Here is a 27,231-nt window from a genome sequence, read left to right on the forward strand (position 1 = left end):
CAAGCAAAACACATGCATTGAGTCAAGAAGATCCAGCATTCAACATCCTAAACTGGAAACAATGTATTAAAAATACATCTGCGCCAGCCTAATTGATGAAGAAGGAGTGCAAGGCTGGTTAACAGATAGAATCTGTTTACCCCTTAAGATACAGATACCCATTAAGATACAGTAACCCATTAAGATACAGTTACCCCTTAAGAAACATATAGAATCTATTTACCCCTACATTGGTCTAAATTTGCAACATGTGGTTTTATTGTTGCAGCATTGCAACAATAAAACCACATTTTGTAGCTGCCTGCAGTTTTGTTAATAATTGACCTTGAATTAAGGTCAAAACTCAAGTCTTTAGCCTTGGCCTTGAGACTCCTGACTTGGTCTTGGAACATGCACTCTTGATCTTGCTATTTTTGGTCTTTTTAATAATTCAGCATTAAAGTACAAAATTGCAAAAAACTGAATGCAGATACAATCAATAGGCATAACATACAATTTTTTAATAAAAAAAAAGTGTTTTACATATACATTATCATAAATATTTATCTTCTTATTGTCATTTATCTCATTTGTCACCTTTCAGGTTAAGGGAATCTTTATCACAGTCACCCTTCATAAGAAGGGTGTTTATATCATAGTCATCTTTCTATTTATCTTATACTTTCTTTTTTAATTTTTATATTAATCAATAAAATTAATAACACAAATAAAGCAAAAAAAAAGCGTAACCATCAGACTAGTTTGTTTATTGAAAAATTAAAAAATTAGAAAAACATTAAAATTTTTGCATAAGGTTTTTATTTCTCTGTATTTCAACAGAAAACTAAAAAAAAAAAAAATTTCATCATTTTGTCAATCTTTAGTTTAAGTGTATAAATTACTTTTTATCAATAGAAGCATGAATTACCCCAGTAACTACATGGGAATGATTCAGGTAACTACAGTTGCGAAAAATAAAATAGCACCACTAATCGTATTTTCCTTTTTGTTAAGAAAACACCATGCGAAATAAAATTTTTTTATAGCTTTGCTGTTTAAAATATTAGCTAACATGTTTATTTTCTAAAACAAATCATTTTGGGAAAAAAACTGCTTTGTGTTGCTTGATTTTAATCAAAAATGCCAATTCTGACCAAAAAATAAAATAGCACCAAACACTCTTTTGTTGTAAAATACTTTGATAACGGTAAAAATAATTGTGAAAATAGCAAGCGCTGGGTTTTTTTTTGCTGTTTTATTCATTTTATGTTAGTGCGTATTAGTAGGAGACATTTACATATAAAAATGGGACGCGGAAAGCATTGTAGTGCAGAAAAACGAGAACTGATCCGAAAGTTGATATCAGCACGGAAATCTTATAGAGAAGTCGGTCGTTTAGTTGAGTGTTCCGATAAAATGATAAGAAATGCCATAAAATTTCAAGATAAGCCTGAAAAACGTGGTCAAAAACATTCTACTTCAACATTGCTGGCCAATTGCTTAGTCCGACAGGCTAAAAAGGAACCTTTTAAAACAGCTACCGAGCTGAAAAAGGACTTTAACATCGATGCAACAGTACAAACAGTTCGGAGTTGTCTGCTAGTTAATGGATTAAAAGCCTGTAGCCCCAGAAAAGTTCCACTTCTATGTGCCAGACATGTTGTAAAGCGTATTGCGCTTGCTAAAAAACACTCAAATTGGCCATTCGAAAAATGGAGGAATGTTTTATGGACAGACGAAAGTAAGATTGTGCTTTATGGTGGAAAAGGCTCTTGGGTGTATGTCAGAAGACTGCTGGATACAGAATACAATCCAAAATATACCATGAAAACTATTAAATATGGAGGTTGTAGTATAATGATATGGGAATGCTTTGCCCTGTGAAATGCCGTTGTTCTGGGTGTTCCAACAGGACAATGACCCAAAGCACACTAGCAAGAAGACGAAGAACTGGTTTGAGGAGCATAAAGTGAACGTTATGGAGTGACCAGCACAGTCGCCAGATCTTAACCCAATCGAGAATTTGTGGGCTGACATAACGGAGGTGGTTGCTGCTGCCAAACCCACCACAAAGGAGTCACTTTGGAATGTAGTTAAGGAGACATGGAGCGAAATTCCGCTAAGGCAATGTCAGGACTTGGTTAACTCGATGCCAAGACATTGTGTAGCGGTCATTGCCAATAAAGGTCATGCTACAAAATACTAATATGTTAAGAAATAACAAATATTTATTGTAAAATGTTTAAAACAATTGAATTCAAAATTTGATCTCAATATTTCCTTATTTTAAAGTACACATTATAGCTGTGGTGCTATTTTTTTTTTTTTTTGCGTTTTTTTGATTTTTTTTTTGAATTTTTGTTTAATAAATGAATACTATATATTACAACTTGTATATTTTGTTTTTTATAAAAATTATAAGCCATTTTACTTTTAAATATGTATTTAAAAGATTTTCAAACTATTAAAAATAGTTAAAAATTCTAATTTCAACCAATTTTTGGTGGTAGTGCTATTTTATTTTTTGCAGCTGTATATGGGGATCTTCTGCATAATTACACTGGAATTACCTAAATAAATGCATATGATTCACCCATATGATTAGATGAGAATCACCCAAGTAATTAGATGGGAGTCACGAATGTGACTGTATGTGTTTATTTTATGTTTAGACAAAAACTTACTTCGTCTTCTGTGAATAAATTAGAGTTAGCTGCTAATTCAGTTCTATCCTCGCTATTCGAATGCAAGCGATAGAATAAACTGTCATTAAATGATTGTAAATTATGGTTTTCGATGTCCATAGATGAGTTATGAAGATGATTATGCAAAAATGATAATCCCTTAGCATCATTATTTGAGAAGCTGTTTTGTTGATTATGTTTTTTTTGGCGAGAAGAAATTTGATTTGATGAAGAATTTTTCGAGATCTACAACAGAAAAAAAAAATCTTTATTTCAACTTTTAACAAATTTTAATTAAATAAAACTTAACTGATTTCAAAATATTTTTTGCAAAAAAATTGATGTTGAAAAAATAGTAAGAAAGGTGCAAGTAATAATTTATGACCAACATTGTTGATGTTATATGTGCAATATTATAGAATGGTGCAGTATGTGCACCATTGTTACTTGATGTTATATGTGAAATATTGGTGAATGGTGCAGTATGTGTAATATGACGAATAAAATGGAATGGTGCAGTATGTGCAATATGAAAAATATTAAATAAAAAAATTATTTTAAAAAACTTTAATAAACACTTTTGTTACTTTTAAAGGCGTAAGTGGTTTTCTTTTTTCTTTTTGAAGGTATTTAATTGAAAGCATAGGATCACGTTGAAGGGATGATAAATTTCTGTGAAGTTCACTAAAAATATTTATTTTATTTTTAATGAATTCATCATTAGAGATTGTAGTAAAGTATAACACAAAACAACCTACTTTATTGCATTTTTAATTTCACTGACCCATGTCTGCTTTTCTTGTTGAGAACAAAACAAAACTGAATTTTCTTTGCAAATGATCTAAAAACCATTTGTCTATTATACTATCTTTGTTGCATCATATAATTAAAATATAAATATAAGCAATTTAAAGATAATGATGTATGTATATATACATACATATATATACATATATATATATATGTAATATATACATATATATATATATATATATATACATATATACACGCTAAAAGTAAGCATTTGCTGATTTATATACTCTATAATATATATATATATATATATATATATATATATATATATATATATATATATATATATATATATATATATATACTATATCAATCAACTTGAGTTGAATTAATTTAAAATTTGGTTAGGTTAAGTTAATTTTGTCTGGCACACACACACACACACACACACACACACACACACACACAAACACACACACACACACACACACACACACACACACACACACACATATATATATATATATATTTGTGTGCCAGACTAAATTAACTTAACCAAACCAAATTTTAAATTAATTCAACTCAAGTTGATTGATTGTAAAGCTACATTATAACCCTATTGTAATCTTTGTTGTTAGCAACTTTATTGTCAGCAACTTTTCTTAATGCATGATTTATATTTAGAGAACTTTGTCAAAAAAAATTAATAATCTGTATGATACGCACTAGGGCACATTATGTTGCAGCAATAATATACACACTGAAAACTAATCTTACAAATTTTATGTTTTATGTAAAAAGATGTTTTCAAAACTTTAAAAAAATTCATATTTTTTGCTTTTGGTTAAAAATTACTTTGGTCATGTAAAGCAACATCAATCTACTTGTTTTGAATACCAATTTTAAATCAAGCAAAAATAATTAACTGTACTAAATTGATGTTTGTAAATGAGAAATTTGCTTTAGAGAGAATGAAGTTGCTCACAGATAAAGTTTTAATTTAAACCTATATTGCTTTAAGGAGTTATTAAGTATATGCTTTATTCATCTGCAGACAACAGCCAAAAAAAGATTTTTAAAACCACTTTTTACAAAGTTCCTTTTAAACAAATAACTTTAATAATTTATAAACTATTATTTCATACAATCATAAAGTTTTATCTATAATAAAAGGAAGAACAAAAAGAAAAAAGAAAAAATAAATAATAATAATGAGGAAAATAATAAAAATAATAACAAAAACAATAATAATAATAATAACCTTGAACAAGTTTCCTCCAGCTTGCGAGTTTCCCATTACTTGTTCAATCAAACAATCCACAAGCGGATAAATGTCTCGGCATTGATATAAACTAAACATAAATACCCATGTACAGTTTTGAACAATGTTAAGTATTTTTAATTAAAATAAATGATTCAGATTGCTGAAAGTCATGCTTACAGCAACTAGCAGTAACAAAACAAGTGATCATAGATGGTTTTTGTTTCCAGAATTTCCAGAAGTTATATACAATTAATTAGCAATCAAATAATTTAAATTAAATTATATAATATTTTAAAAACTGCAACATTTGCAAATAAGCAACTGTATATTCTATTGATCTAATAGATGTTAAAACATTTATTTCATTATTATACAATGTTGCAACTCATTTCAACTAGTGCACTTAATGTCAAAATACCAGATTATTTTTTAGTACCATAATCCCTGTTTTGAATTTCCCACAATCCAAGTGTTTCAGTACTTATAGCATTTTATCACCATATTAACACTTTTTCAGAATAAAGTGTTATTCACAATTAATCTAAACTAGCTTACCAGGAAAAAATGGTTTATTTATTTTAATATTTTTTAGGAAATGAAAGAAAAAAAAACTAGAAAAAAATTGCTGTAAGAGAAAAAAAATTAACATGTGCTCCTTTTCTGCATACGCAGGGCTTATCAAAACTCTCCATTAATAGCTATCACATCATGTGAAGGCTATCACCCCGTTTATAGCTATCACATGATACTGAAAGCTCTCACCCCATTGATAGCTATCACATGATATTGAAAGCTCTCACCATACTGATAGCTATCACATGATATTGAAAGCTCTCACCACACTGATAGCTGTCACATGATATTGAAAGCTCTCACCCCATTGATAGCTATCACATGATATCAAAAGCTCTCACCCCATTGATAGCTATCACATGATACTGAAAGCTCTCACCCCATTGATAGCTATCACATGATATTGAAAGCTCTCACCATACTGATAGCTATCACATGATATTGAAAGCTCTCACCACACTGATAGTTATCGCATGATATTGAAAGCTCTCACCCCATTGATAGCTATCACATGATATTGAAAGCTCTCACCCCATTGATAGCTATAACATGATACCGAAAGCTCTCACCCCATTGATAGCTATCACATGATATTGAAAGCTCTCACCCCATTGATAGCTATCATCATAAAACTTTTGATTTTTTCAATCTTGTCGCTTTTTTAAATACAAAACAAAACAGTTTAAGGAAAAAAGACTTTTTTTTTAAACAAAAAAGTTTAAGGAAAGAAGAAGTTTTTAAAAAATTAATTTTTTATTCACAAAACTCAACTTAACATACTAACGCTTACACTAAAAGTTGTTTGTACATAATAATATATAAGTGGATTTTTTATATTTACATATAACTTATTTGTTTATTATTATATTATTTACATATGCAATTAAGCTGTAATTTAGAGAACCAATTGAAAAGTTTTATACACTTGGTTTTATACACATAGATTCATAAAATAGTTTATTTTCCACTTAAGAGTTTGATTGCTCATTAGTTTAGTATGCTGTCCTCAGTGTTGTTTCCGGATGTTCAAAACCACCCTTTGCCATTATACATTTTTTTGCCATTATATATTTTTATAGCAAAAAAATATATAGCAAAAAAGACTTCTAATTGTTAAATTAAAATTTGTAAAGTTTTCTTATATTATAAGTATATAAAAGACAATCGTCGCACATGCTCAACTTTTGCTAAAGATGTTTACACTTAAAGACTTTAGTACGCAATGCTTTACAAATGTAATTTTTACATTTGCATAATTTTAAATGATATATTGTTTTTACATATATATTTATATATATATGTAAATATATGTGTCATTTACAAAATGAGCTGAGAGGCTCTTCCTCGCCATTAACCCGACTTTAATGCCTGCCAGGAGTACTGTGTCAAACACCTGTATCAAAAAAAGTGAACACTATCACTACTACTACTATTAAGTTTAGCATTAATATTAATCTAGATATTTTTCAAGCTTACAGTTTTACAGTTTATTAACAGTTTTCACATTCAAATGAAAGTCTTGTTTTTTATATTCCAAATGAGGAAAATTTTAAAATGTTTATCTTAACATTTTTAATTGTACAAATTTTGATAGCTTTCTAATAATAAAATAAATATTTTATAATTTAATGATTAATCTAATATTTATTAAAACTAAATCAAACAAAAAGAATTCTTCTATAAAATATAATTATACATACTTATACAAAAACATTTTTTCCTGCATTTTTTAACCAGCTGATACAATTTGATATTAGGCGTTGGTAAATAGCGTTTTCATTAATCGAATAGCAAATAATGAAATGTAATTCGTTTAACTTCAATACCGAAGTTTAACAATATTCATCTTTGGTCTAAAATTGTACTCAACCCAATAACTAATATTACCATTCATTAAACTTTTCATTAAACAAATTAATATTAAAAATTACTATTTGTTAAACTTTGTTTAATGAATAGTAATATTCTATAATATTATATTAATAGTAATTTAAATTAAATTCTGTGTACTTATCATATGTATACATTATTGCATGTTATCACATGTTTTTGTTTAATGACATAAATAATAACAAATGTTGAGGACAAATGACAAACAAGAATAATGATAATAATAAATAAGTAATAAGGAAATGAGTATAAATGACATTTATACGTATTACCTGATTACTTATTTATTCTTCTCGCATATATAGTCATTTATGTAGTATGCATTTATAGACATTTAATCTCTTGATATATGTTAGAACTATCAGCTAAATTTGTTTTTAATGTCCAAAACATCTTTTAAGCACAAAATATGCAACTTTAGAATAACCTTTAGAATACAATTTGATTTCTAGGGTAATAGGATCTTTAGTTTAAAAGAATTAAGTGTGAAAATTTTAGGTGAGGTAAATACTAACATTTATGAAACAACAATATCTTTTAGCAATTGAATTCAGTCTGTTTTTAGTTGAATCAGATTTTTACCAAAGAAGTTAGTTTCAAATAAGTCAATGGTTCTTTGATTTTTGATTGTGATGGAATATTTGTGTTAATTTTACTTAAATTGGGGCTACGTCATTTTGAGATTAGTCAAGATGGATACGTGTTTCTTTAAAATATGTTAAAAAGATTGGTAATTTTGAAGTGAAACCTAACTTTACTGCAATAGATTTAAAACGTACTATTGATTAACCATTTGATAAGAACAACTTTAGAATGGGTTTTTTAAAAAAGGTCTTGTAAAAATACTGACTAAAGAATTGATTTTGTGTAGAGTCATGTCTAAAAAAAGAATTTTAGAAAGTATAATTATGTAGAACAAAATATTAAAAAGTGATGCCGACAAAAATAACAAATAAACAATAATAACAATGTAAATTAAAATAATAGTAAAATTAAAAAGTAAAAATAAAAAACAATTAAAAGTAATTGTAACAGTTAAAAAATAAGTGATTGATATGTCAAAATACAAATACTTAAATCAAGATACGACCAAAGGAGGACACCAAATTTTTAATTATAATAAAATAATATACAAGTAGGTACACGTTAATAATATACAGGTAGGTACACGTTAATAATATACATGTAGGTAGATGTTAAAAACTACAAAAAAAGATAGATAAACCTATAACCGAAAATTGGAACTTCTGATGTGCTGAAACTTTCTGTACTTAAAAACAATTTAATACGATTGTCCTCCCTGGCCATAATTTTTTATCTATTGTTTTTAGTAAGGTTTTGTGATTCAAAGAAAATTTGCTTTTTTTTTAGGTTGTTACTCTTTTAATACCACAAACAGGTTTTTGGCTAATAATTTAGAGTTGTTCATCAGATTCACTCAAAATTTTGTAAACATTGTAAAAATGTTTTTGGGCCATAGTATTTGTACACACATTATTGTAAACTCATTATAAACAAAAAGACATTAACAAAACCTTTAAAAACTACAAAATAAACCCGTCAAACTAAAACTTCTATGGTAAACTCTAATATGATGTAATCAGAGAGACTTTTATTAAACAAAACTTCTTGCTAATTTAACATATAAGACATTCAGATATATTTTTATTTAGCAGATGTATTATTAACGTATGCACACAATTGTTTTATATTATATAAATTTTATAGTTAAAAGTATTATAAATAATTTTGCAATGGTGAAACCAAAATTTATAATAAAAGTGAAAAATGTACCTTTTGTTGGTGAAAACCAAATCCAAAGGCAGGGGCAAAAGTCCAGAGGAAAAAAATAAATATAAAAAAATGTCAGATTCAACAAGCTGTGTCTTGGTGCAAAGAGCACAACAAAAGAGGCTACGCTGCCTTGTAAATTGGTATGTTTTCTTTTATCAAAGATCAAGGCACCATTGATCGGAGCTTAGATGGAAAAATTGTTAATATCAAAAAGCAGCATCTACGAGTTTTGACAGCAAAGGAAAGAGGAATGGCACATTTAGGTAAGAATATAATAAATAATGTATCATTATTACTGGAATAATTTATATCTTTTTGTATTTTATTTGCTTATATGCTCTATAATTAAAATAATAAGTAGATAAATGTCTTAGATTAGCCCTAATTAGCAAGAACCGTGAATCAATATGTCCAGATGTTTCATTGGTAGGTAATAATAAAAAAAATGTTTGTGTAAATAGTAATATTCATTGGCTGGTAATAATAACAAAAATTATTTGTGTAAGCAATAACACCAATACAGTAATTTACATTTATTTACAACAATCCAGATGTTTTTATTACTGTGGAAATGTTAGTTAATCATGTAAATGTTAGTGAATAATATTTTTATCATTACCAGGTGGACAGGTATAAGTTTAACCGTGAGTAAAAATATTATTACATTTTAAATTTTTTATATATACTTCAACATTTCAGGTAAAACTTCTGTTTCACAAGTTTCATTTTTGCAGGTAAAGATATCACTACTCATATGGTTCCAAAAACAGCTGTCAAAAATATAAAAAATTTAGTTAAATAGTCTACTGAAAAAGGAAGCCAGGATCATTATTCTTTATTGGACTTGAACAAAAAGTTTGATATATATTTGTCAGAAGAGTACATTCAACAACTGTTGCAATGCTAGCAGATGGACACAATTTATAATTTAACTACAATGTTCTACATTTCCTCCATGAAAAGAAAATTACTTGTTTATAAGTCCTTCTGATACAACTGGATATAATCAGAACATGTATCTGCTATGTTCTGATTAGGAGTTTGATCTAAAAGTCTCAATTAGTACATATCAGATGTACTGATTCTTTTTTTTCGTCAATTATTTATACTCTTTTTTTTGTCGTTACAACCCTTTCTCAACTCTATAACTCTGAAACACGAAACTCGATGAACAAGACTGCTGTGCGGAGAAACAAGTTAAACCCGGTACTACCAGGGGCGTGGTGGGGATCAAACTTAGAGCTTCTCACTTATAAGGCAAGCGCTCTACCCCTACACCACTTTCGCATATACCTATATATAGGTAAAACTAGTAATTTACTCCCAACAAGACTGCAAGCAACCACTATTAAGAAATTAGTTAAAGTGCAAGGAAACGGTTGACAGAAGACTTGAAAAGTTTTAGGTTGTATGAGTCAGGAAAATATGAAAAGGGACACAGTTTCAAAGAATTAAAGAATGGGGGAAAAAATTAGAAAAAGTATTTAGAGCACACAGGGATAAATACAGTAAAAAGGTGAGACTTTGCTGAATAATGAGTCAAGAGAGAACGAGTTTTAGTTGTTGGAATTAGCGATAATAGCTCCTTTAAGCAGTAATCATGATAGTATTTGAAAAAAAGAGAAAGAGATGCAACTTTACGACAATGGGGAGAGGCTCAAACTTGATAGATAGAGCAGCAACAACTACGTTTAAAATGCGCTTCTAGATAGGGATTGCAATCTCGCATAGTGGGATCCTGCATTAATTTAGCGCATGCAAGATCCGACAAAAACTACTGCGGGATCCGCTGGATTTTGAAATTATTGCTTTAAAACAAAAAAAGTCAATTCTTTTGAACAAAAAAGACAAAAAAGATATCAAATTAAAAGTGTTAAATGTATTTGTAAAACAAATCTATTTAAAAATTTACTAGTCATACAATGCACAACGAAGTGTATACTGAGAAAATTCTATACTATATGCAGATACGACGATACTGAGTCAGGATTACTTGAAATGTTTTATTAACTGTAAGAGAAACAATGTGTTATTTATTAAATAAGTAATACCAATTTATCAGAAGCTGTCTAAGTTTATCAACATTTTTATTTTTACTTCTAATATATATATATATATATATATATATATATATATATATATATATATATATATATATATATATATATATATATATATATATATATATATAAATATATGTATATATAAATATATATATATATATATCTTCAGTTATTAAAATATTTTTCTTAGCTATAAATATAAAAAAATCATTCAAAAATAAACAATTATTTAGCAATACATTAGTCGAACTCGTTCAAATTTTTTTTTGTTTAGTTAAAGATTATGTTGAAATTTTTGTTAATGATTATGTTGAAAGCGTGAAATTGAAAAGGTGCGTGCATAATAATAAAAAATATCCTCTTAAAAACTACTTTTTAAAAAGACTTTAAAAATTATTTACATCAAGATTTTAAAACAAAAGTACCAACTAAGCATGTCGCAAATTAAAACTATATGGAATTATTTTAAAAGAAGTGATAAAGAAGAAAATGTGAAGTGCATGTTATGTTCAGCTTTTTTAAAAATTAGTCAAAGTTTAACTAAAGGGTTATTAATCCAATTAAAAACTAAACATGGCACCAATTTAAAATCAAACGTTTTACAACAAGATGGAGCTTCAACTTCAAAACAGCATGAATCAGTTGAACTATAGCCTTAAATATACACCACTGCTAAGACGTAGAAGTAATTCTATCAAAAAAGATCAAAACAATTAACACATTTTTCGTTAAAGAAATTTCTATGGAAAAAATGGTATTGCACATGGTTGCTAAAGATGACTTTACATTTAATTGTTTTTGTACATCTTCAGATTTGCAGTATTTGTTTTCAAAGAGTGGTTTCCAACTCCCTACTTCGCCTATATAAAATCGATGGTAGTTAAATTCTCAGATTTTGTAAAAGCCGATATAATGCAAAAATTCATATCACTAAAAAAGCAAAATCAAAAGTTTTCAATAACGTTTGACGAATGGACATCACAAAATAGTCAGAGATACTTAAACTTAAATGTATATATGGAGGTGAAACACTTTAATCTTGGATTGATTGGAATCCATGGATCATGTAATGCAGAATATTGCACCAAATTAGTTGCAGGAAGGCTAAATAGCTTCGGTATTGACCTCCAAAAAGTCATTATCGCCATGACCACAGATGGAGCAAGTATGATGGTAAAAGTCGGTAAAATGATATCTTGTTATCAACAACTATGTTATGCTCATGGAATGCAACTTGCAGTTATTGATATCTTATACAAGAAAAACAACAGAGAAGTCGAAGAATCATTTACTACATATGAAAGTTGTGAAGAAGATGAATATGGTAACACTGATGATGATGAAGTTATAAATAAAAAATATGGTTTGACAATAATTTTGGACCGACCATCTGCTAAATTGGTTAGCAATTACAAAGATCTCATGAAAAAAGGTTGAAATGAGAAAGGTTGTGAATATATTTAAAAAAATTCCTGTCAAAAATGATACATATTTACAGAAGTATATCCTACAAGAACACGGAAAAAGCTTATATTGATTCTTGATTGTAAAACTAGGTGGAACAGTATGTTCGATATGTTAGAAAGATTTCATAGACTAAAAGTGTGTAATGAAAAAGCCTTCACTGATGTTGGGTCAGAAATTCGTTTCACCCAAGAAGAATGGTCCCAAATCAATGACCTAATTATTTGCCTGGCACCACTAAATCTTGGTCTCAAACTATTATGCAGGAGAGAATCGAACCTTGTCACTGCGGAAACAACTTTTCAATTTATGTTAGATAAATTACAAAAGCAATCATCACTTTTGAGCATAGATTTAGCCGCGGCACTTGGTGAGAGGTTTACACAATGTCATAATAAGAATTTAAATGGACTATTAGTTTACTTACAAAATCCTAAAAAATATAAACAAGAAATTTAAAAAAATAAAAATACTTTTTTAATGCCAAAAAAACCGTTATGCGTCAAGAAATAAAAAAAATATTGATAAGAGTTTATACAATTGAAAGAAATGAAGACGAAGAAATGAACTCGAAGAAGAAGAAGCTGTAGATTTTATTAACAATTCCCAAATACTTCAACAATTCTATTGCTGAAAAAAGAATCGGAAAATCAAATACAGAAAGACAAGAAAAGCTGGACAGAAAATGTAAAGAAGGTGCCAAATTTAGTCTTGTCTAAAAGAGAAAGTCCACCATTAGAAGAATCAGCTCAAATATGACAACAGTATTCCATACAGGGACAAATAAGAGATGTGTAGAAGTAGAGAATGGAATTAATTAAATGGTGATCAAGATAAAAAGAAGCAACCTTAGCAGATGCAATGTTTGCAATCAATTGTATATATGGTTTCCATGAGAAGTCAGTAGTGAACCATAATCCAAAATAACGTACAGAAACAGACTTAATGAGAGGGTAGCTAATCATCAATATAGGGATATCAACAGCACTACGATAGTTGTTTGCAGTAAAGAACTATGTTTTTTTAGAGTTTACTTTAAAAATTTAAAAGCCACTGCAAGCCCCAATTAGTTACAGAAGTGAGATCAAAAGAACTTTTAATCTCACTTTGAAAAGAAAGAACTTTTTGTCAAGACAAGAATATAAAGTTTAGTCATCAGCAAATAGAGCTACTTTAAATGAAAGGTTTTCAAGAAGATCATTAATGTAGATAAAAAAAAAAACAGGGCCAAGGATAAAACTCTGAGGTACCCAAAGAAGTTACTGCAAATGAAGAAGACTTTAAGCCCAAAGGGATGATTTTAATAAAACGGTTAAAAAGAAATGATTTGATGATCTCAAAAACTTTCCCAGATACACAGTATGAAGCAAGATTATGGAGAAGACCAGCATGTCTAACTTCATCTAAACCTTTAGATATGTCAAGAGCAATCTGTTACTATTATTATTTTTTAATCGTTTCTAACTTAAATTTATAAAAGAAAAATTTTTTCATTAACTGATATGGTCTCAAAACAATGTATTCCACACCAATCATAAACTTGCTGCATATCTTATCATCTTGAATGTCAAGAAAACGTTTTATTTCAAACTTAAAATTGTTTTAATCTTAAAAATATGTTGATTCTATCAATCAAAACCATTGTGCATTTTTGATTATTTAATATAACTTATCTAAAAAATATTTTTCTTAAACTGATTTTATTTCTCAAATTAATTCAAATTAATGCAATATTTTTCTTTTATAAACCAGACCAGATCAGTAGAGGAAATAATAAATTAGCTTACATCAACTTCCATATATTTAGAACTTAATTTTAGAATTTTTTGATAATAATAAAGTAAACAAATAGAATTTTTTTTAAACTGGTTACAAGTTTTAGCATCCTTGATTTCACACTTGCGTGGGTTGGAGTATACATGTATACTATAAACTAAAGTAAAAATCCTTTTTTTAACTCAAAAAAATTCAAGCAATGATCATAATAATAATTAAATATTATAATATCTTATAGAATCCAGGCAAGAAATAAGAGCATTAAAAAAATATGTCATTTAATATAACATGTCATTTAATAAAACATGTCGCAAATTGACAATACACATAACTATTTTAGGAAATGTTCAAAATAAAGTTAAACATAGAAAACTTTTAACTTTAAAAGCTCAGCATGTTTTATTCTATTTTTAAATTAATTTGCATTAAGTTAAAAGCTAAAAAATAATTGATAAAATTAAGAATTTGTGCACTAACAAAGGAAACTTATTTATAAACAATTCATCATGTACTAACAAAGAAAGTTCATTAATAACAAAGGAAGTTCATTGTTAACAAAGAAAGTTCATTTACAAACCTTGAAATTTAAATGCTCATGAAGAGCTACTGAATTATTTCATTAAATGCATATAAAGGATGTTAATGTAGATGGATTGAAGAAGAGAGATTTTACATTTTTAATGATTGTAGATGTTTAACAGTATTGAAAAAAAAACAAAAAAACAACTTGTTTTAGTGTTTCAAAACTTGTTTCTTTAGTATTTATAACTTTTATTTTTTAATTCTATAACAAAGAAGAAAAATAAATTCATAAAAATATATTTTGAAAAATAGTAAATAATATAAATCTACAAAAAAAATTAATTTAATACTAAATATGGTACCTTGATGATTCTTTTCTAGCCACTATTAGTATGTCGCTGAACAAAAAAAGAGTGCGTTCTTTAGAGTTACCACGATCTGTTATCTGAAATTAGACTTTTTCTAAATAAAATTTAATTTTTAAGAAATATATTCATAGTAAAAATAGAATATAATCATAGAATGAGGAACATAGGATATAACTATAATAACTTTATATATTTTTTTATTTAAAAATAAGATAATAATGTTATAAATTTTTATATTTTGTTATTATATATAGAAATGTAAAAAACTAAACTAAAATTAGAAAAACTATTAGAAAATTAAAAAATAATTGATCTCAGTTTCGATTTTGATGTAAATGAATTTCCTGCAAGTTGTAGCTTTCATATCATTTTGGTTTTGCTACTTGTGATTTGAAAACTGGCAAAAAATACAAATAGACACTTGTTCTCAGTATAAGGCAGCATTTCTAAGGAGTGAACACAGTTTATTTCTAAGGAGTGCACACTGTTATGTTAGAAAGAAATAATTCAAATACAAGTTCATCTTTAATCCAAAATAAAAGACAAACTTCAGTGTCAATGCTTTGTTAGGAATTTTATCAAATGGTTTTAAAAAATCAGTGGAGAGCACAACAGTATGAAGTTTTAATGATACACAAAACAAAAAGTGCAACAAATAACAACAATTTCCTGGTTTTTAAAAATATCTTGGTCCAAATGAATAAAAAAAAATGCTATGCTGTAACAAAACCTGAACAGCCATATTTCTTTTCATACTTATTTAACATAAACTATTGACTTGATATACAACATGAGTAATTTACAGCCAAACAACCTATGTTACAGGTTTAGCCTAAAAATTGCTAATAAATTTTCTCACCTTAAAGTCAACCTTTAAGTGACTTTTTACAGAAATCAACAGGGTTTGCCATGGTCTTTAACTAGAATAGCAAAGCATATCTGGTGCATCACAAACCTTTTTACAAGATTTTTTTACAAAAAAACTCCTTTTGCCTCTCTTTTTTTAGCAGTTGAAGAAAAACATTTAAAGTATTAAAAAGGTCTTTAAACTTATTCAAACCAAGAGTCTATGGACAGATTCAACAAACTGCTAAAAAAACTTGAACATAACAGAATGTTAATAAACAGAAAAGAATGCTATAATCCATTATACAGATCTCCAGTAATCAGTTGCTCTGACTTCTAACTCCTGCAAATATCCTTATGCTTATGACAGCTGATCCAAATGAAGTTAATAACAATTATTGCCTTAAAGAAGAATTTGATGCTTAAGAATTATTTTATTTTACAGAGGATCTTTTTTAAACTCTTTGCTTTTAAAACCAAAAAGCAGTACATGATTTAGTTAAAAACATTAGTCTGACCATTTTTAATACAGAACAATATATCTACATAATAAAACAGTGGAACTTTGCAAAAGATATTAATTGACATTAAATATCATTTAGTATCACAAAAATGCAAAAAAAATTAAAAAATAAACATCAATCGAAAAACAAAAACAAATCCAGTATACAAATGAATACAAATGAACACATAAGATTTAAAAAAAACAAAAACGTTTATAAAAAATTACCTTGATAACTGGCCCCTCCTTAAGAAAAAATCTTCCTAAGAAATAAAATCAATTTGAAATAAAAATAAAAGCAGGGTTTTTAAATTTATTGTTTTTTATTTATTATTTTTTAATTAAAATAAAAAATAATTATTTAAATGACGATTTGATTTTTATTAAATTGGGTTACAAAGCTCAACAATTTAGTAAATTAAAGCTTATTATAAACTACATTTTTACCTGGTGCCAATACTTTTGGAGCATTATCTCCACTGAAGCTCTTCTGTATTGCCAACATTTTTTGAAAGTTTTCATGCTGACGAATACATTCATTGATATGTGTAGCAACTTTACTTATTTCATCGTAGGCTTCTTAAAATAAATTTCAACTTGTTACATAATAATTATATTAATATATATATTGGTTTGGTTATAAAGCAAATTTTTTCAAAAATATTTATTATTTTATTTAATTCAATAACGAATTTTCAATAATATATGCAATAATATATCATTTTCTATGACCTCTTGATAAAGCCAAGGCAAAGAACCAATTCTGTTGGTGTAGAACTCTTTAGGCATTGAATTATAAAAATGATGGAGTTACTGTTTGGCGTGCCTCCTTGTCACCAAATTTTTCATTGCGCAAGCTGTTAATTATGTGATTGAAACAATCGTTAGGTCAGGCATGTAGAGTAAACGTCACTTTCCTGCCAAGCTCCAATAATTTTTGATGCATCGACTTTGCAATGTAAGTGCAAAAATTATCATGGAAGAAGTATATTTTGTTGCTTTTTTAAGAGTTCATATGTTAATTAATTTAATAACTTGTCAATTTCTTAACATTAACAAAGCAACACTATACTATTATTTCTATTAGATTTTTTAAAATAATTAAAAGTCTTTGAACTTGAAGAAAAATATTTCTGTTTGAACACCTCGGAAATATAACACTAAGCCTTAAATTTAGCTAATTTTCACACTATTCTAAGAATTAAACAAAATAGTCGTTAAAATTAAATTTAATTTAAATAATTTAGAATATTTGAAGTAAAGATATTAAAATCTTAAACCAACAATAATCAACATATCAAAACTTATTATTTTATACAAAAAAAAATTTTTTTAGAGCAAGGAAATTAAAGAAACCAATCACTACACAACCATATTTTATAAATATGCCTAGTGATATTTTTCTAACAAGTCTATTCTATCCTAAGAAATGCATACCAATTAAAAAACAATCATACTTATTATCTTACTTATTAGCTGGCATGATTCAAAAAGATGTTGGGGAAGTGTAAACAGCTTTAATAAGCATTTACCAAAGATTTATCAAATCATTGTATTTGAATCAAATGCCTATAAAACCGAAATCTTTGATGATAAGAACAGACACATTTTTAGTGTGTACCATTTGAAGTAACTATTATTTTATACCTTTTATACAATATTTAATAAAATATATTAAAAAGAAAATCAAAAAAGCATTTTGTATCTAAAAAAATTAAATAAATAAAAAGTTAAGTATTCAAAGATAAAGTATATTATAGTTTATTTGCTAAATAATTTATTTGCTAATTAATTAAATAATTTATGCAATAAATTACATAAATTGCATATTTACTTTTTTTTACATTATTTATGATGAAAGTTATTTAACTAATTAAATTTTAAATCATTATTATGCTTTGAAATAATCAAAAAATACATGAATTTTTCTTACTTTTATTAAAAACAGTAAAAAAAAATCTTTAATTAAAATTAGAATACTCTTTAGAATGATATCTTCAGTAACATTTGAAGATATATTTTGATGAAATATTTTTTAAAAATCTATATAATGAAATTTGAATGAAATCAGCAGTTTCTAAAATAATGGATTACATCTTCTAAAAAAAATGTGAATGCTTAAACATAATAATGTAAGATAACACACAGTAAAGGGAGTGTTTCACAGAATTTTTGTTGGTAATCAAAATAACACACAGAACCTTTAAATTGTTTCATAGTCAATTTAGAAATTTGATAAAAACCATATACCTTTTAGTTTCAAATAATCAGGATCATAAGTTGGTGTATGTTCAAGAAGACTACATAATAGTAAACGATATCTAAATTATAAGTTAGAAAAAAAGTTTAAATTTCTTTCTCAAAAGTTATTAAAAAAATAAATCTTTTACAAAACAACAATTAACACTAATATGTTAAAATTGTTATTAACATTAAAATGACACAACTTTCCCTAATATTATTAGAATGATAGCAATAGGAATTGTTTGAATTATAAACAAATATAAAAATCAATAGAGTAATGAAAAAACTTTACAATAGTTAATAATTAATATCGATCTTTCATACTTATGTTACACCTAGGGATGCCAACTTTAGGTCGATGCCAACAATGTCGATTGGTACAGGCTGAAACTGCCATAAATTAATTTTGTACACTTTTCTTTTTTACTAATAGGTGAATTAGGATTTTTTTTTAAATATAATGTTAACGGTCAATTTTAATGCTTGCTTATTTGCTAAAATAGTCTAATAAATATCAAAATAGGCCAATAGGCTATTTAATATAGATAAAAATAAACGTTCAAAGCAATTTGTAAATTTTGCAAAATAAAAATATCAAAGAGAGAAATATCTGGTAGAAATTTTTTTTATACATGTACATTGCTTGATTTTAAACTTATTATCATTATTATTATTATTGTGTTTGGATCCATAAGTCATATAATTGCTTTTCTATATTATAAAAAGACACTAAATTCAGGTTGCTCCTTATCACCAGGACTTATTCTTTAAATACTTTTTGAACTATTTACATCCCTGATAAAAAACAGTTTAAAAAGTATTTAAAGAATAAGTCCTGGTGAGCAAAGAATCTATAAAAGACATCTTTTGAACATTCAAACATGTCCGAAATGTTCAAAAGATAGTGAAAAGACCTCTTTTTTACATCCCATGCCCATTGGGAGTGGTTGCAGATATGTCTAAATAATAACCTAGGCTTATTTATGCATTTTTGCTTATGGAATATCTATATTTTTGCATACAATATAGAAACATAAAAATAAATTGGTTTTTAAAACAATCAGCATTGGCCCATGGTTACCAAGACCAATGTTGATGCCGATGCATTGAATAAATGGTCTTGGCAACCATCTAATTGCACTACTATTATAAATTCAATATTTGTAAACTAAGAGAAATTAAAACTACCTTGGTACCCTTTGAACAGGAGTGATTAATAAAGCACGCATTCTCAGATTTTGCATCTCTTCTAAACTTTCTTGAAATTGTAAAAGTCTTGCAAAATCTGGACTTTTATTTTGCCATTCCTAAAAAAGAAATATTAAATATCTTTTTTGAAAAAAATACTTTCAAAAAAAATACTAAATATTTATTATAAATATTTATTATATATTATGCCACCTTTTTACTTAAATATCACTGACTTTTAATTAAATATCAACTTTATTTATTGTGCATTAATAATTTAAATGAAGCATTAAAAACTTACAGTCAACAATCTTTCTGCATTTTCAAAATTATTTGCATATAAAGAGTAAAGTTTCATGTAGGGTGCAAGTTTTAGCAGAGCACAAAGAACACCATTCTCATCCATTTGTTCAAGTAAATTAGCACTGACAGAATGAATAGCTTCGATATTCGAAAAAATACCATCTATAACTTTTGATGATAATACCATAGAGACTTTGATAGGATCAAGGAAAAGCTAATAAGGATAAATAATAAAATAATTAAAAAGAAAAACAAAAATAAGAAAAAAATTAGAAAAAAAAAAGAATTTGAAATTTAAGATTGAATAACTAAAAAAAAAATTAACAGTACAGAGTTCTAGCATAACACCTTCAATCTTAATAAAAAGGAAAAACTGATTTTGACTTTAAAAAAATTCTCATTTTTCAGGATTTTTCCTATTTCCTTCTTCTTTGAATCAAAATTTTGCCTAAAGAATTGTAAATTTACTTAACAATAAACATTTTTTTTATCTTCTTTGACTTGATACCCTGTAATACATAATGATCCATACTTTCATAAAATAACTCTTAGAAAAAATATTTTGGGATCCAAGAAAAAAAAAACAATTTTTCAGAAACACCAAAACTCCAGTATTTTCCCTTATATATGCAATAAATATTGTATTAAATCATGAAAAAATCACAAATAGCCATTACAAGTCTCTAATGATTAAACAGTTTATCTAATGATTAAACAGTTTATCTAATGATTAAACAGTTTATCTAATGATTAAACAGTTTTTAGCGCGTTCAAATAAAATAAAAAATACATCAGCAATAAAATATGTAGTAAAATTAGTACAAAATGGTTTTCGTATATGAAATTTCAATTGTTCTTCTGTATATTTAATATTTAATAAGACATTTTAACAGTAAGTTAACATTTATTGATTTAGGTAAAACAAAAAAAAAAGCATTGTCTATATACCTTTTGAAATTGTTTTAAATATTTTCACATTTGATTTTATTGAGAAAATAGGTAAAATTTTAAGAAATAATTTCTTTAAGATATCCTACTACTAAACTACAACTCGTAAAAATCAAAAAATTAGAAGTAAAAAACTTTAATAAATGCACCATGATAAAAATTACTGATATGTTGTTTTTAAGAGTGTCAACTTGAATAACTAAAGACCATTGCAATATTTTATAAAGAAAATAGTATTTTGAGAACAATTAATATATAGTTTTATTAGAGAACCAGCCTTGATTAACAAGCAGGGTTTTAAAAATTACATAGAATGTTTCTAGTTATGTACTACGTTCAATCTGTCAATCATTTCATTAGGTTGGAAACATTATAACTTTTATGTTATGTATTTCTAAAAACATTTTTTATTTTCTTTCATCTAATGGATGTGATGGAAAAACAAAATACATTAAAAAATTAACAACCTCAGATTTAAATCAAATTTACAGTCCATCCGTGCAGAACATTGGTTTGAAAAAATTTGATCAGCATGTTTACAAATGCCATAAAAATGAAAGTTAATGTGTTATTTATGTTATTTATAATTTACTTCTTATATATGAAGCTCAACTTATTAATTATTTATTAATTATTTGTACTTGTATGTATATACATATATATATATATATATATATATATATATATATATATATATATATATATATATATATATATATATACATATAAATATATATATATATACATATAAAAATCGTTATTAATTAATTATAATAGCAAAACTTCATACAGTGGTCAACAATGTCAAATGATGGAAATAAGTTCTTTCTGTCTGATAAATTTCATTAAGTATTTTTCTTCGTTTCCGAGATACTGATTTCTCCTAGGTAAAAAATAGTACAATTAAAGATCAACCCTTGGAATAAGAAAAAAATGAGGTCAGCAATAATTTGCCGACCTCAATCTTTTAGAGTTTGGCAAAAAAAAATTCAATACAAAGGTCTACCATAAAACATAGAAACAAGGTCGACAATTTTTTGCCGACCTCAATCACTTTAAGACTGACAAAAAATATATACATATATTATAAGCATTAAAACATCATATAGAGTATCATACTATTTATTTCTTTTTTCACTTGATATTTCGGCTCATATAGTGAGAGCCATATATATATATATATATATATATATATATATATATATATATATATATATATATACACACACACATATATTAGCCATTCCTACAATACTTTCGAAAATCATCATTTGATTTCTGGGTATATAGAGAACATCATGAGTACATAGAGAAAAGTATATACATTCTTATAAAAAAAAAATTCAACTGGTTCCGCTAGTCTCAAAAAAATATAACTACATACCTACATATGAACTTTATGTAAATCTGCCTTTTATTTATTAAAACCAAAATAAAAAGTAAATAAAAAATTCAAATTTACAAATATGTAATCTAATAATATAATCTATCACTTATAAATATTCTACAACATGATGAGAAAAATGTTCAAATATTCATTAAATATTTTTATCAAAATGATATCCCATAATAAATCCGTCTAAACAAATGACTGTCAACTGGCAAAGGTACCTCTGGGAAAATGTTTTGCTGTAAAGCTCAACTGCATAACTGTAAAACCTTATAAACTTAAAAAAATATTCATAAAAATAATTTCATACAATTAAAAAAAAATAGTTGTAAAAAAAAAACTAATCCCTTAAGCTACATCGAGGTACATTAAGGTACATAGTGGTCTAGTGAACTCAAAATAACTGCCAACCTTTCCACATTTTCGCCTTGATTTAGAAATATTGAGTCAGAGATATATGTTTAGCCTTAAAGATAAAAGTTACCTTTATTTTAAATCCTTCATCCATTAAGATCATTTTACTATGCCTTTTTTAACTTGATTCTAATAGTGAAAAATTATTTAAATTTCTATTCCCTGCATTTATGATGCAATTATAGCCATTTGACCTATTGTAGAGAGTAGAGATATGTATCTATTTGCTATTTGATGTTTATTTTGGCAAAGAATTGCAATACTTAAAGTCTTCATCATCTAAATTTGTCTGTAATTTCAGGATTTAAACATTTTTTTAAACTTGATTGGGAAATATTTTTAATATCTGTTCTACATATTGTCATTTTAACTTGAAGTTTTTTTATTTTTTTTTCTTTGCTTTTATTCTGATTCACTCCTAACAAGGCTGCAAGCAACCACTATTAAGTTGGGAGTTAGTAGAAAAGGTTGACAGAAGACTTAAAAAGTTGAAGGTTGTATGAGTCAGGAAAACATGAAGATGGAAGAGAGTTCCAAAGGGTTGAGGTACAGGGGAAAAAACTAGATGAATAAAAGTTTTTAGAGCATGCAGGGACAGATACAGTAAAAGAATGAGACTTTGCTTAATGACAAGTCAAGCGAGAATGAGTTTTAGTTGATGGAACTAGAGATGATAGCTTCTTTGAGCAGAAGTATTTGTAGACGCAACTTTACCACAATGAGAAAGAGGCTCAAGCTTAGCAAATAGAGCAGGTCCAACTACGTTTATAATGCGTTTATATTTATACCTTTATACCTTTATTTTATACCTTGTCTAAAAGAGAAAGAGCATTAGAAGAACCAGCCCATATACGACGACAGTATTCCATACAGAAACAAGTAAGAGATTTGTAGAGGTAGAGAATGGAGAAAAGGGCGAGCACGATAAAGAGAAGCAACCTTAGCAGATGCTAGTATAGCAATCAATTGTATATATGGTTTTCAAGAAAGGTCACTAGTAAAAAGAGGACTCAGTAAGAGGGTTACCATTCATTAATATAGGAATGTTTAAAGTTTTGTGATAATTATTTGCAGTAAATAACTGAGTTTTGTTGGAGTTAAAATTTACAAGCCACTGTGAGCCCTAATCTGTAACAGAAGTGAGATCAGATTCGAGATCGGTTGCCTGTTCTAAGCGATTGAAAAGAGAAGACTTTTTGTCAAGACAGAAGTATAAAGTTGAGTCATCAGCAAAAAGAGCTACTTTAGATGTAAGATATTTATTTATGCTTTATTCATGTGGTGCATTCTCAGATGCACCACATGAATAAAGCTTATGGAGAAGACCAGCATGCCAAACTTTGTCGAAAACCTTAGATATGTCAAGAGCAATAGCCCTAGCCTCTCTGCCTCCATTTAATGCACAATAAAATCTTTTAGTCACAGCAGTTAGCAAGCCAGCCGTAGAGCTAGAGGATCAAAAACCATATTGATTGTCTGACAGTAAGTTATTTGATAATGAGATGTGAGAAATTTGTTTATCAAAGACTCAAAGACCTTGCTAATAACAGAAAGAAGACTGATCAGGCCATAATTGGAGGGGCCCGAATGTTCACCGGAGATTTTAAAAATTGGAACAACAGATGCCAATTTCCAGCAGGCAGGAAAACAAGTCTCAGTCAAGCACTTATTAAATAGTTTGGAAAGAATTGAAGAGAGTTCTGGAGAACAACTTTGTAAGACTATTACAGGAATGTTGTCTGGACCACAAGCCATAGAAGAGTTTAATCAAGATATGACTTTAGCAACGGAACCTGGAGTGATTTGAATGTCTAACAATAGGTTAACTTGTTTAATTGGAATGGAGGGAAGACAATGGCCATAAGATTTGAGAGTCGAGTTAAAAAAGTTTTTTACAAATAGTTCTGACTTAGGAGAGGTAATAAGATCAGTCCCATGAATGAGAGATGGAATAATAGACCTACCTTAGTTAACAGCGCTGAAGATTTTTCAACAGTCTCTAGAGCCTAACATCTGAGATAAGATACAAGATTTAGTAAACTGAGAATAATGGAGCTTAGCATATGACAGAACCTTTTACATCAATTTCTTGCAATAATAAGTAGTCCTTTGTTCTTAAGAGAGTTGTTCTTTTGAAAAAATTCTCTTTAGAACTATGATTAGATTTAGCAGCTGCAAAAGAGGGTGAAACCCATGGAGTAGAATAAGCATGACCTAGAACTGACGAGAAGGAATAAAAACTTTCATTTCTGTCTTGACCATCATGAAGAAATTCACAAAAAGAATCCTAGTCAGCTTTAGGGTAGTAGGAAGTAGTGCAATGATAGGTCCAAAATAGAAGTACAAGATGAAAGATTTAAAGAGATCATTGCATAGTCAGAACCACCTAAAGAAGAAAAAAGAGAAATTGAACACAAGCTAGGATCAGAGACCAGACATAAATCAAGGAGTGAAGTTAAATTATTTGGGCTGTCAGGAAAATGAGTCACAAAGTTAACTATCTGAGTAAGAAATTGAGAAATACAGAAGTCATAGGCTTTAGTGCCAACAGGGTCAGTGGCATTAGAGCCAAGCCATTCAGTGTGATGAGCATTAAAGTCACCAAGAACAAGAATATTGGCAGAGGGGTAAATAGAGAGAGCATAATCAATTTGATCAGAAAATACATCTAAAAATTGATTTGTTCTCATAATTTTTCTTTTTATAATTTATATCTCTCCAATTCATTGACACAGTACTTTCTGGTCATTTAAAAATAGACAAAAATATATTATAATAAATTCAAAAATAAGTCTTCTTCCCTGGTTGAAAGTGGCTTTTATCTTTTATTTCCATTTTTTAATGCCATCCAAACATCCAAAGAAGAAATGTCAAAAGATTTAGCATTTCTTTCCAAAATCAAAGACATGATTTTTCATATCCATTAGTTACTTTATTTCTGTTTGCTTATAATCTGATTCTGCAATTTTCCAATGCCAGTATGTTATTCCCATATGATATTGTAAGAAAGCAAAGTAGAATACTAACATTTTATGATATTTATACCAATATTATTTTCTCAAAAGTAGAAATTACAAGTATTCTTTATTAATAATTTGTTTATAATAAATTGTATTTGTATATTATAAATAATTTGTATATTGGAATTGAAGCCTTTTCCTATATAGCAGGCCTTTAGTGACGCAAAATAAACTATTCTCTTGTAAAATAAATTGTGCGTGAATAAAGCCTTGTATTAGATAAATGGTAAAACCTGTAATAAACATGTTTTATTACAAGATTTTATTACGTGATATTTCCCAATTGAAAGTTTATATATTAAGAATTTGCTATATATTAGGAACTTGCAACATAAATTAGGTAAAAACACTTTACAAATCTTTTGTCTTAAATCTTCAAGTTATTTTAATTAAACTTTTTTTTTTTTAAATCTAAATTTTCGTAAATAACAATTTAGTTTTTACTAATTACTTTTGGGCCAAACATTTCCAATTTTTATCTAAAACTTTTACTTTAATTTTTTTTAAAGAATATTTTAATGTTGAATAATCCTAATGTGACATTTTTAATGTTTTTCATATTTTTAGTGTAATTTAGCATATAAGATTTTTATTCAAAAAAGTTAACTTAATGAGAAAATATTACAAAAATGCTGTTTGTCCAATTACTTTTGATCACTATTGTGCATTAAATATAAATACATATTTATACTTTAAAATAAAAATACATACATTCACAAATGTCAAGAAATCATTAATATGGTAAAAGAGTCTGACTCTTAATTTATTGAAAGGACCTTAAAGGTAGACCAATTATTGTCGGAATAAATTCGCCAACATCTCATTTGAGCCGGTTTATACATATAATTTTATAACCGATTGTAAAGAAACAAAATTTTTCATTAAAGATGACTGGGATTTCTCAGAAAAATTCTAAGAATCAGAAAGTCGTATAATGACATGCAACATTGTTAACCTTTACACAAGCATTCCACATTATCTTTAAAAGCCCTAAAGTTTTGGATATTTAAATGTAAAGAATTAATAGATAAAAGATTCACACCTGAATTCATAATTGAGTCGGCATCTTTTATTTTAAATAACAATAATTTCATATTAGATAAACAATTATTTCACCAAACAACTGGTACAGCCATGGGTACAGATTTTGCACCAGTTTATGCTTGTCTCACTATCGTGTTTCTAGAAGAGACTAATATTTTCTCAATAATTTTACCTCAGTATTTTTCTTACCCTGAAGTAAAGG

The 27,231-nt window shown here is 27.2% G+C and overlaps 1 protein-coding gene across 2 annotated transcripts in view; it reads right to left on the bottom strand.

The window, feature by feature from the left end:
• LOC100208067 (rho guanine nucleotide exchange factor 39) overlaps positions 1-27,231 on the bottom strand; it is a 57,902-nt gene that overhangs the window by 14,841 nt on the left and 15,830 nt on the right. Inside the window, exons 3-13 of one of the 2 annotated variants that reach the window (XM_065790274.1) lie at positions 21,952-22,044; positions 20,212-20,427; positions 19,911-20,029; positions 18,729-18,799; positions 16,926-17,057; positions 16,707-16,741; positions 15,125-15,207; positions 4,678-4,768; positions 3,422-3,504; positions 3,251-3,347; positions 2,664-2,909 (exon numbers count right to left, since the gene is read on the bottom strand). In XM_065790274.1, the coding sequence (XP_065646346.1) occupies positions 2,664-2,909; positions 3,251-3,347; positions 3,422-3,504; positions 4,678-4,768; positions 15,125-15,207; positions 16,707-16,741; positions 16,926-17,057; positions 18,729-18,799; positions 19,911-20,029; positions 20,212-20,427; positions 21,952-22,044 (1,266 nt within the window). The remainder of the gene's footprint in view (positions 1-2,663; positions 2,910-3,250; positions 3,348-3,421; positions 3,505-4,677; positions 4,769-15,124; positions 15,208-16,706; positions 16,742-16,925; positions 17,058-18,728; positions 18,800-19,910; positions 20,030-20,211; positions 20,428-21,951; positions 22,045-27,231) is intronic. The other variant, XM_065790275.1, reaches the window with a different exon arrangement.

The sequence above is a fragment of the Hydra vulgaris genome, chromosome 02 (assembly GCF_038396675.1).
Source record: "Hydra vulgaris chromosome 02, alternate assembly HydraT2T_AEP".
Taxonomy (NCBI): Eukaryota; Metazoa; Cnidaria; class Hydrozoa; order Anthoathecata; family Hydridae; genus Hydra; species Hydra vulgaris.